This window comes from Bos javanicus, chromosome 27 (assembly GCF_032452875.1).
Source record: "Bos javanicus breed banteng chromosome 27, ARS-OSU_banteng_1.0, whole genome shotgun sequence".
In the NCBI taxonomy this organism is placed as follows: Eukaryota; Metazoa; Chordata; class Mammalia; order Artiodactyla; family Bovidae; genus Bos; species Bos javanicus.
The window spans coordinates 33,020,900-33,031,255 of NC_083894.1; the positions used below are offsets into that span (position 1 = coordinate 33,020,900).

The window sequence follows — 10,356 nt, forward strand, 5'->3', positions numbered from 1 at the left end:
CAACTCTCAACTTGTACATCGTTAGAGGACAAATGTATTTTTTGTGTGCCTATTCGAAAAATTTAAATTACGTATGTGGCTTACAGTGGGCAGCACTGAGTTGAAGGATAACGAAAGGAAAACAGCCACGCATATAAATCCTGCAAGTTCTTTAGTAACAGCTTTCTCTCTCTTAACGGTTCCTCCCAAGAATATCTGAGATAAAAGTCACGTCTCCCCGCTAGAGGAGTAAGACCTCGGTAGCACACTAGGTTCTCTGCACCTCTCGGCTTCCGCGGGGGCGGCGGGGCGGCGGGGGCAGCGGCGGCAGCGGCACCCGGAAGGACGCCAGCGGCACCCAAGAGCCTCACAGGGCCTCCGAGGCGACCTCCCCAAGATGGCGTCGCCGGGGGGCGGGGCTGTCCGCCACACCACCTCCGTCCCACCCTGCGCTGGCGATTGGCTAAAACGACTCGGTGCTTAGTGGTGATTGGGCCTCACGGAAACCCGCGCTGGGCGGGACCGGAAGGGGTCTCTGCCCGGGGTGCGCGGGCCCGGGGCTCCACGTTGGTCCCTGGGGGATGTGGAAAGCTGGCAGCATGTCGGCGGAGCTGGGGATCGGCTTCGCTCTGCGAGCCGTGAACGAACGCGTGCAGCAGGCGGTGGCGCGGCGGCCGCGGGTGAGGAAGGGGACCGCGCGGGGACTGTGGGCGGCCGCGCCGAGCAAGGGGGACACCTGCGTGGGAACGGGTCGTCACAGTGACGCAGAGGGGTCTCCTGGAGGGGCGGGACCTGCCCGCTGCCTTGGCACTGAAAAGCTAGCGAAGGCTAAGGGGGTTCCCCAGCTCCTGTCAGATTTTCTGAAGGTTAGCGATCCCAGGAAAATGACCAGTCTCTAGGCAGCGCGACCATTGTCCAGCCTGCTTCGTGGTAGGGGTCAGCAGCCTTGGCGGAGGGGAGAGGGGCCAGGCCTGTATCCAGAGACTGCAGGAGAAGACGCCCACTACAGGTGCACCCAAAGGAGGCCAGGTCTGCCGGGGGTCACGTGTGTGGCAGCGTCTCAGCCAGTAGATTGCTCATAAAGTAAATGTCAGCGCCTCCGCCAGCGAAGGAGAGGGTGAATTGACCCGACTTGAGGAGCACCCGGAGCTGCTTTTGCACGTTTGAGGCAGCAGGGAACTGACATCCAGTCCCAAGCAGTTTATGGGGGAGTTTTTTCCTCCCTTGTTTATATTTAGTCTTCTCTTGGAATTTATTTAGACTGAAGGTCAGTACCTGCCTCCCTCAAGTGCAAGTTTTATTTTGAATGGTGTGGAGTGAGCCAGGCTTGAATGGAGAGAAGTCAAAGTTCTTAGTTCAAGCATTTATGGTATATGGTTATCAGAGCTCAGAGACCTGCATTAGCATAGCCTTTACTTGGCTGTTAAATAGATGTTAACCTTGAAAGAAAGTGAAGTCGCTAAGACCGGTCTGAGTCTCTGTGACTCCACGGACTGTAGCCCGCCAGACTCCTCTGTCTATGGGATTTTCCAGGCAAGAATACTGGAGTGGGTTGGCATTTCCTTCTCCAAGGGATCTTCCCAACCCAGGAATCGAACCCGGGTCTCCTTCATTGTAGGCGGATTCTTTACCGACTAAGGGAGGGAAGCTTCAGTTTTGCCACTGTTTCTTTTCTTTTTCAATATTTTATTTGGCTGTATCAGGTCTGAGTTGCACCACCCAGGATCTTCATTGTGGCACGCCCCCTTGTCTCTAGTTGTGAGGTGGGCTTAATTGCCCCAAGGCATGTGGGATCTTAGTTCCCTGATCAGAGATGGAACTTCATTGGAAGGCGGATTCTTAACCACTGGATCACCAGGGACACCCTTCTCCCACTGGTTCTGCCACGTAAATTACAGAGTTACCCTAAGGCTGCTTCTGAGAGGCGGTATTGTAGGCAGTATTGATAACTACCCCAGGATCACAATGAGTTTCCAAAACTGTTGACCTTGGGGTTTTAGGAACTGGAAGTGGCCTCCCTTCTAGTCAGAGATTGATGCCTTTTCTTAACTAAGTGATTCTTAAACCTCCAACCTTGCCATGCAAGAGAGTCAGCTGAAGAGTTTGTTTTAAAGCAGATTCTCAGACTCCAGTCTGAGATTCACACCCAGTGGGTCAGGAGGGGACCCAGGTGATACTGGTAATATTGGTTAAAGACCACACTCCTAGCAAATAAAGTTTTTTACTTACCTGCCCAGCTCTCCTGAGAGAGAAAGGTGTTCTGCTAGATTTTTTTTTAATTTAGTTTTTACATGTATTTATTTTTTGGCCATGCAATGCAGCATGTGAGATCTAAGTTCCCCAACCAGGGATCAAACCCATGCCCCCCTGAAAGCACAGACTCTTAACCCCTGGACCACCAGGGTAGTCCCTTCTGCTCTGCTAGATATTAAGGTGGCTAACATATTAGATTTAGATGCCATGCATACAAAAGACATTTCATCAACATTATTTGATACTGATAGCCCTGCTGTCTTGGAAAAGTGGATCTTATCAAATGCCAAGTAAAGATCTCTGTCGATCCATCCTACAGGATGTCCTACAGGACTTATCAGGATAATAAGTCCAAACATTGACTCATCTGGCTCTTTTCCTCTTGGCAGGATCTCCCAGCCATCCAGCCCCGGCTAGTAGCAGTCAGCAAAACGAAACCTGCGGACATGGTCATAGAGGCCTACAGTCACGGGCAACGCACTTTCGGGGAGAACTATGTACGTGAGGGCCCTTTTCCCGCCCATAAGCTGCTCTCAGAAGAGTCGAATGTGCCAGGCTTCTGACTTACTCTGTTTTTTACCCTGTAGGTTCAGGAACTGCTTGAAAAAGCATCAAATCCTCAAGTAAGTGGAATCTGAATTCTTTGTATCTAAATCTTGACTGTTCAGTTGGAAATTAGACCCACCTTGGTAGTTGAGTTTCAGAGCAGGAGGTCAGGCTGATGGTAGAAGTGCCTGCGTTCGCCGTGAGCCCCAAATATTTCTCATCTAGATTTTCTCTCTCAACACCGTCATTTTCTTCTTTGTGGCTTTTTTGAAGATGGTGATTTTAGAAGCTTGCTGTAACCTTGAATCCTTTTGAGATTTAAAAGCTTTAATCAGTTTCTTCTCAAGGGGAAGTATCTGAAAGAAGGGGAGAGTTGACAGGAACAAGGAAGAGAAATAGAAGCCTTCAGTTTTTCTCTAAGTGTCTTTAAGGGCCTGACTGAAGATGCAATAGTGGTTTATCGCTTAGACCGGAAAGGTGAGACGGGAATGTGCGAAGTGTGTGAGCTGGCAAGCCCTCCACAGACTCTGAGTTAAACGCAACCACCTCTTTCTCTTCAGATTCTGTCTTCGTGTCCTGAGATCAAATGGCACTTCATTGGCCATCTACAGAAACAGAATGTCAACAAACTGATGGGTAAGATAAAACTCTAAATATGAAGACACAGTTTTTTTCGTCATTGTATCACATACAGTCCGTTCTGTGGAAGAGGAAATATTTTAGATTATCCCTCAGTCATCATTTATGCTTCAGGGATTCTTTTGGGAAAGAAATCTTAGTTCTTGATTAAAGGGAAACATCATGATAAGAACAAAATGAACTCACAGTTGGCTGGGTATTATATACTTGGAAACCTACCCTAGCACACATTATGTATTTTTTGGGCTGTTTTTGAAATAAACGAGAAGGAATTGAAGCCCGTAAAAATTTTTTGGCTAGCACAGGAAACACTTTTGCCCTTTTCCTTTTTTTTGTTTGAGGTTCATTTTATTGTGTAATGAACATAATTTTCTTTTTATCTTGGCTGTGCTGGGCCTTCGTCACTGCAGGTGGAGGCCACTCTTCATTCTGTTGTATGGGCTTCTCGCTGCAGTGGCTTCTCCTGGTGTGGCGTACAGGCTCAGCAGTTGTAGCTACTATAACCTCACCTCCCTCTCGTTACAGCTGTCCCCAACCTCTCCATGCTGGAGACGGTCGATTCTGTGAAGCTGGCGGACAAAGTGAACAGTGCGTGGCAGAAAAAAGGTTCCCCCGAAAGGTTAAAGGTTATGGTCCAGATAAACACCAGCGGAGAGGCGAGTAAGTGAGCAGACGGGGGTGGCAGACTTTTTCCCCTTAGGATATGGTGGAGCGCGGGACAGATGGCAGGCCTGAACACCCGATGCAGTAGGTCACAGAAGGAGCTCGCGGGGCCGTTAAATAAGCTGTCGTGTGTAGGGTCTCGGTGGCACAAGGACCTCCAAACCAGTCCACGTCTAATTCTTTAATGCGTTCTTAGTTTCTGAAGAGGCCAGCAAGGAGACTCAAGAAGGGGCTTGTGTGACTTTGATCCTGAAAATTCCCGGAGGTCACCCTCCCTCCCAAAAGAGATTGCGAATTTACATGTGTAATACTTCTCAAACCTTAACAAATCATGTTTCCATTATTGGGAGAAAATCGAACAAAACACACTGTGGGCACCAGTCAGGGAATATCTTGACAAGGCTTGGGTTAGCAGTATAGCACAGAAGTCAGCGCCTGGGCCTGGAACAGGCAGACCTGGGGTTTGAGCTCTGCCACGCTCCAGCACTGGAACCTTGAGTGACGTGCCTGACCTTCCAACCCTTCATTTTCCTTACCTGCCAGCGATAGCAGAGCGGTAGTTCCGAGGGTGCTGCGAGGCTTGAGTGTGGAGATGGAGGTAAAGCTGTTGGTGCAGGACCCTATGCATCTTACTTGTTAGCTGTTTGCTAAGAATCCGTGTTTACAGACCAGTCGTTTGCTGATAGAGCTTAGGTTGAAGTAACAAGCCTGGGGCCGGAGTCAGGCTGCCAGGATCCACGTCCCAGTTCCACACTTCCTGGCCCTGTGGCCTTGAGAAAGGCCCTTAGCCTCCCAGAGCTTCAGTCTCCTCTTTTTTTAGAATGGAGAGAGTGAGAACACTTACTTCACAGAGCTCCTGCATTAAATAAAAAACCGTAGGGACTTGGCATGTGTGCCTGGTACGTAAGCATTTAATATGCTATGCTTTGCTAAGTCACTTCAGTCGTGTCCGACTCTGTGTGACCCCACAAATGGCAGCCACCAGGCTCCCCCATCCCTGGGATTCTCCAGGCAAGAACACTGGAGTGGGTTGCTTAACAATCAGCATTGTCTGTACGTGCACCTAGATTATACGTTGCTGCTGCTAAGTCGCTACAGTCGTGTCTGACTCTGTGCGACCCCATAGATGGCAGCCCACCAGGCCCTGTCATCCCTGGGATTCTCCAGGCAAGAACACTGGAGTGGGTTGCCATTTCCTCCTCCAATGCATGAAAGTGAAAAGTGAAAGTGAAGTCAGTCAGTCGTGTCTGACTCTTAGCGACCCCATGGACTGCAGCCTACCAGGCTCCTCTGTCCATGGGATTTTCCAGGCAAGAGTACTGGAGTGGGTTGCCATTGCCTTCTCCAAGATTATATGTTACTTTATCCTGATAGGTAAACCTGAAACGGATTCCAGATGGAGTCCATTACAGCATTTCTTGATCAATGGCTATCATTTGCCCTAAAATGCCTTAAAGATTGGAGTGTTACTAGCATCTCTCTTTGTTAAATGAGGGAAGGACAGAATCTGTCCTCATACCTGCATAACAAGTAATGTTTTCCCACAGATTCCTTCTCTGGTTTTTAATGAGCAAGATCGGGTAAATTTTGCGAAGTTCTAGTCAAAACTGTATGATATATACTTCATTTTTATTTGTTTTTACAATTCCACTAATAAATTAATGAAACTGTGAAAGTACCAGATTTGGAAAAATAATTCTCTGGTTAATCTGGCGTTTGGGCAATGTGCGTCTTCTTGGTGTTTTTTTGTTTTTCTTTTTAAATGTTTTGGCTCCACTGCACACCCAACACGCAGGATCTTAGTTCCCTGACCTGGGATATCAAACCCGATGGCTTCCCCCCCACCCTCACACAGGAAGCCCATAATCTTAACCACTGAACCGCCAGGAAAGTTCAGATAATTTTTTTTTTTAGATTAATTTTTTTTTCTATTTGAAGAAAAGCAGTGTTTTGGGTATTTTTTTCCTTTTCCTTCTACTCTAGCTGTCCTCAGATGCTGAGGCAGAATAAAGAGAATCCAGTTTATAGCTCTTTCCTTGAGATACTCAGGACCAGGTCAGAAGGGGAGCAACACAAACAGACACCTCACCATTTCAGTCACCAGTTCAGTCTTGAGGACAAGTTCTCCCAAGAAGTCCTCTTGCCTGAGAGTCGCCTCCCCTGTCCTAGGGAACGGTGTTCCTCTGGCTTCCTAGAACCTGTGGGTCTTCTGTCTCTTTTGTGAAGGCAAACACGGCCTGCCCCCTGCAGAGATGGCAGCCCTGGTGGAACACATCAATGCCAAGTGCCCCAGCCTGGAGTTCGTGGGGCTGATGACCATTGGGAGCTTCGGGCACGATCTTAGTCAAGGACCGAACCCAGACTTCCAGGTACTCGGGCCTGGGGTGAGGGCGCTGCTCACATCTGCTGAGGGTATCCGGGGCTGGCTGCTGCCGTCAGCTCCACAGACTTTCCACACATCTCTTGTCATGTTACTTGATAACCCACCTCTTAAACTCTCCTCATACGGAAAACGGGAATAGGTCCCCCAAACCCCCACAGACCCTTCTCCACTCAGTCTGAACCTGCCTGACACACGGTCTTCAGAGAAAAGGAGCTCCGGCTTCCTCTCCAATGAGTGACAGTTTTCTTGAAAGTAGGAGAGTTCTCTACAAACCCTTCCAGTGATTTGTGGTGATTTTGACAGGCCTTGAAGCCATGAGGAATAAAGAAGTAGTTTCTGTCAGAGGTGTTAAGATTCGGCCCCTCTCAGCCACCCTCGGAGAAGGCCGGGGTAAGATGGCGTCACACTTGTCTCCCCGTCAGGTGTTGCTGTCCCTCCGGGAGGAGCTGTGCAGGAAGCTGGGCGCCGCCCCCGAGCAGGTGGAGCTGAGCATGGGCATGTCCGTGGACTTCCAGCACGCGGTGAGTATCTCCCGGGCGCCCTCGGGTGCCTGCAGGACGGGTCCAAAGGCAACGCCTCGCCGTCGCATCGAGGCGCCACGCGGCAGTGTCTCTCACCTACGCTGATGTCCCCGGCCCCTTCTTTTTTTTTTCAAATGAACTGTATAGAAATTATAGCTTGACACCTCATTTAAAAAAAAAAATTACAACTCAGTTTAATTCCCTAAGTGGGATCTAAAGGAAAATCGAAAGAATTTACACTGCAGCTTTTTAAAAAGGCATTTCCCTGTGTTCATGCTTGGGCGTGGTCATATGACACTGAGTCCTGATGAAGTGTCTGATCGTACGCAGAGATCCCCCAGGATGCAGCGGCTCTGAGCACACACTGATAGATGTGCTGTGTTAGCAACTCACATACACAATCTTCCAGAGCGGAGGCTAATTTGATCAAGTTCCAAGAACCACACTGTAAAACTTTCCTCTGGATCTACAGTAGTTGCAGGATTGGAAGATAAGAGTATATTCAGTTCAGTTCAGTCGCTCAGTCATGTCCAACTCTCTGCGACCCCATGAATCGCAGCACGCCAGGCCTCCCTGTCCATCATCAACTCCCGGAGTTCACCCAGACTCACATCCATTGAGTCGGTGATGCCATCCAGCCATCTCATCCTCTGTCATCCCCTTCTCCTCCTGCCCCCAATCCCTCCCAGCAGCAGAGTCTTTTCCAATGAGTCAACTCTTCGCATGAGATGGCCAAAGTACTGGAGTTTCAGCTTTAGCATCATTCCTTCCAAAGAAATCCCAGGGCTGATCTTCAGAATGAACTGGTTGGATCTCCTTGCAGTCCAAGGGACTCTCGAGCCTTCTCCAACACCACAGTTCAAAAGCATCAATTCTTCGGCACTCAGCCTTCTTCACAGTCCAACTTTCACATCCATACATGACCATAGGAAGAACCATAGCCTTGACTAGATGGACCTTTGTTGGCAAAGTAATAGCTCTGCTTTTGAATATGCTATCTAGGTTGGTCATAACTTTCCTTCCAAGGAGTAAGCGTCTTTTAATTTCATGGCTGCAGTCACCATCTGCAGTGATTTTGGAGGCCAAAAAAAATAAAGTCTGACATTGATTCCATTGTTTCCCCGTCTATTTCCCATGAAGTGATGGGACCGGATGCCATGATCTTCGTTTTCTGAATGTTGAGCTTTAAGCCAACTTTTTCACTCCACTTTCACTTTCATCAAGAGGCTTTTTAGTTCCTCTTCACTTTCTGCCATAAGGTTGGTATTTCTACATAAAATGGAATTCGATCCTGTGCTCACTCACTCACAGGGAGGGCTGCTCACCTCTGAAACCCCAGCATATGAGAAGGGCGTGTGGGCCACAGGACGGCTCTCTGTCATGCTGCTGTGTCCCACACGGCTGCCACCCCTGTTGCCCACCCCACTAAGTGCCAGTCGCCTTCCCCAGTCTCTGCAGTCTCTCCTTACGTACTTCGTAAACACCCCTTTGGTGTTTACCACCACTGCCCCACAGTCCTTCAGCTGCATCTGCTGCATCTCGTTATTTTTTTAAACTTAGCCCCTTCTTCTTCCCCACAGATTGAAGTGGGATCTACCAACGTCCGCATCGGAAGCACCATTTTTGGAGAGCGAGATTACTCCAAGAAAACGGACAAGCCCGCAGCAGAGCTGCAGGCCCCGGAGGAGGTGGCCCAGGCACACTGACCCGAAGCCGGATCCAGAAGACTCACCGTGCGTTCACCTGGGCCTCCGCCTTCCAGGGGCCCCCAGTCACCACACCACCACACCCTCCTGGGACCTGACAAAAGCATGCCCAGGGCGATGTGTGTGGTTGGGAAGCGTCTTACCTAGTGTCTGACACAGGAAGCTCACTGCAAGCAGTGGCTTTGGACTGGATTTGAGGAATCCAGACGTTTCTGCAGATCAGATGCCTAGGCCAGGGCCGGGAGTTGAGTTCAGGCTTGAACTTTGCCCAGGAATGCGTTTCCCAGGTGTTGCCTGTAATTGCCACAGTTGGAGGGATTCCTACTCGTCATCCACTTGGATAGAAAATCTCTGTTGCCAGCTCCGTACAGACCCCACAGAGCAGTCGCCTCTGCCACGCTGGAGCAGCATGGTCTCTGTCCCCCCCACTTTCCATCCCACCCAGTTAGCATCGGTCTCCACTCCAGATGGCAGTTTGGGTAACTTCAGGACCCAGCTCGAGTTAATCCTGCACGCCCATATTGTGGCCGATGAGAGTTGTATCATCCATCAACCACCCTATGACCCTGAAAATTACAGGGTGACTACCATGAGCAGGCCTCGGGCCTTCCCACCATCCCTTCCAAACACAGGACTTTGAGCTTTTACCCAGGGCTCTGTGGTGATGAGAGTCCAGTGATACAATTTTTCCCCCCACTGCAGTCCTCGCTGTGGTAATTTCATATCAAACACCAGTGGATCTCCAGTAGCTCCCCAGAAATTAAAGATTTCCCCCAAAGCCAGTTCAGGCTCACAGTTTCAACAAGACTTGGCTTTGAGGGCCCTATTCCTGGGAGTTCTTTTTAGGCGCATTTATAGCTTCCCCTCCCGACTGTATAAGCCAGGATTTTGCAACTCTAGATTGTCAATAGTGTAGCTAGCTCTTCAAAACCCAGAAAGCACAATTCTCGGGCAGTCACGACAGACGGCTGTGGTCTGGGTCATCGTTTGTTTCTAGGTGGATTTTTCTTATTTATTCAAACCCCAGTCTTTTAATTGTATGAAAACAACTCCCATGATAATGCTGCTGAATGCAGTTTTATAAAACTTAAACCATTACGATTCCTATACTGTTTCAATCAAAGCTCTCGTGTGATAATTCAGCATCTATTAAATAAAAATGTGAGTTTGAATTACACCTTCTGTGCTAATTACAAAGCAATTAAAAGATTTATTTTCTACGATCTGGTGTAGTGAGTGAGTCTAACAGGAGAGGGCATTGGACCCAACTGGAAGCCACCACACCCATCCTGGCATTGCACAGCTTACAAGAATGGTGCGCCTTAGGCCACAGTTCAGTCACTCAGTCGTGTCCGACTCTCTGCAACCCCATGGACTGCAGCACACCAGGCTTCCCTGTCCATCACCAACTCGCAGAGCTTGCTCAAACTCAAGTTTATTGAGTTGGTGATACCATCCAACCATCTCATCCTTTGTCGTCCCCTTCTCCTCCTGCCCTCAATCTTTCCCAGCATCAGGGTCTTTTCCAATGAGTCGGTTCTTCTCATCAGGTGGCCAAAGTATTGGATCTTCAGCTTCAGCGTCAGTCTTTCCAATAAATATTCAGGACTAATTTCCTTTAGGATTGACTGGTTGGATCTCCTTGAAGTCCAAGGGACTCTCGAGA

The 10,356-nt window shown here is 49.1% G+C and overlaps 1 protein-coding gene across 1 annotated transcript; it reads left to right on the plus strand.

The window, feature by feature from the left end:
* The first annotated feature begins 492 nt into the window (after positions 1 to 492).
* On the plus strand, positions 493 to 9,910 carry PLPBP (pyridoxal phosphate binding protein). Its single transcript, XM_061404465.1, has 8 exons — positions 493 to 659; positions 2,622 to 2,729; positions 2,820 to 2,855; positions 3,339 to 3,414; positions 3,943 to 4,077; positions 6,307 to 6,449; positions 6,886 to 6,984; positions 8,565 to 9,910. Exons 1-8 carry the CDS (start codon positions 561 to 563, stop codon positions 8,688 to 8,690), a joined length of 822 nt encoding a protein of 273 aa, XP_061260449.1. The 5' UTR covers positions 493 to 560; the 3' UTR covers positions 8,691 to 9,910.
* Positions 9,911 to 10,356: the final 446 nt, after the last annotated feature.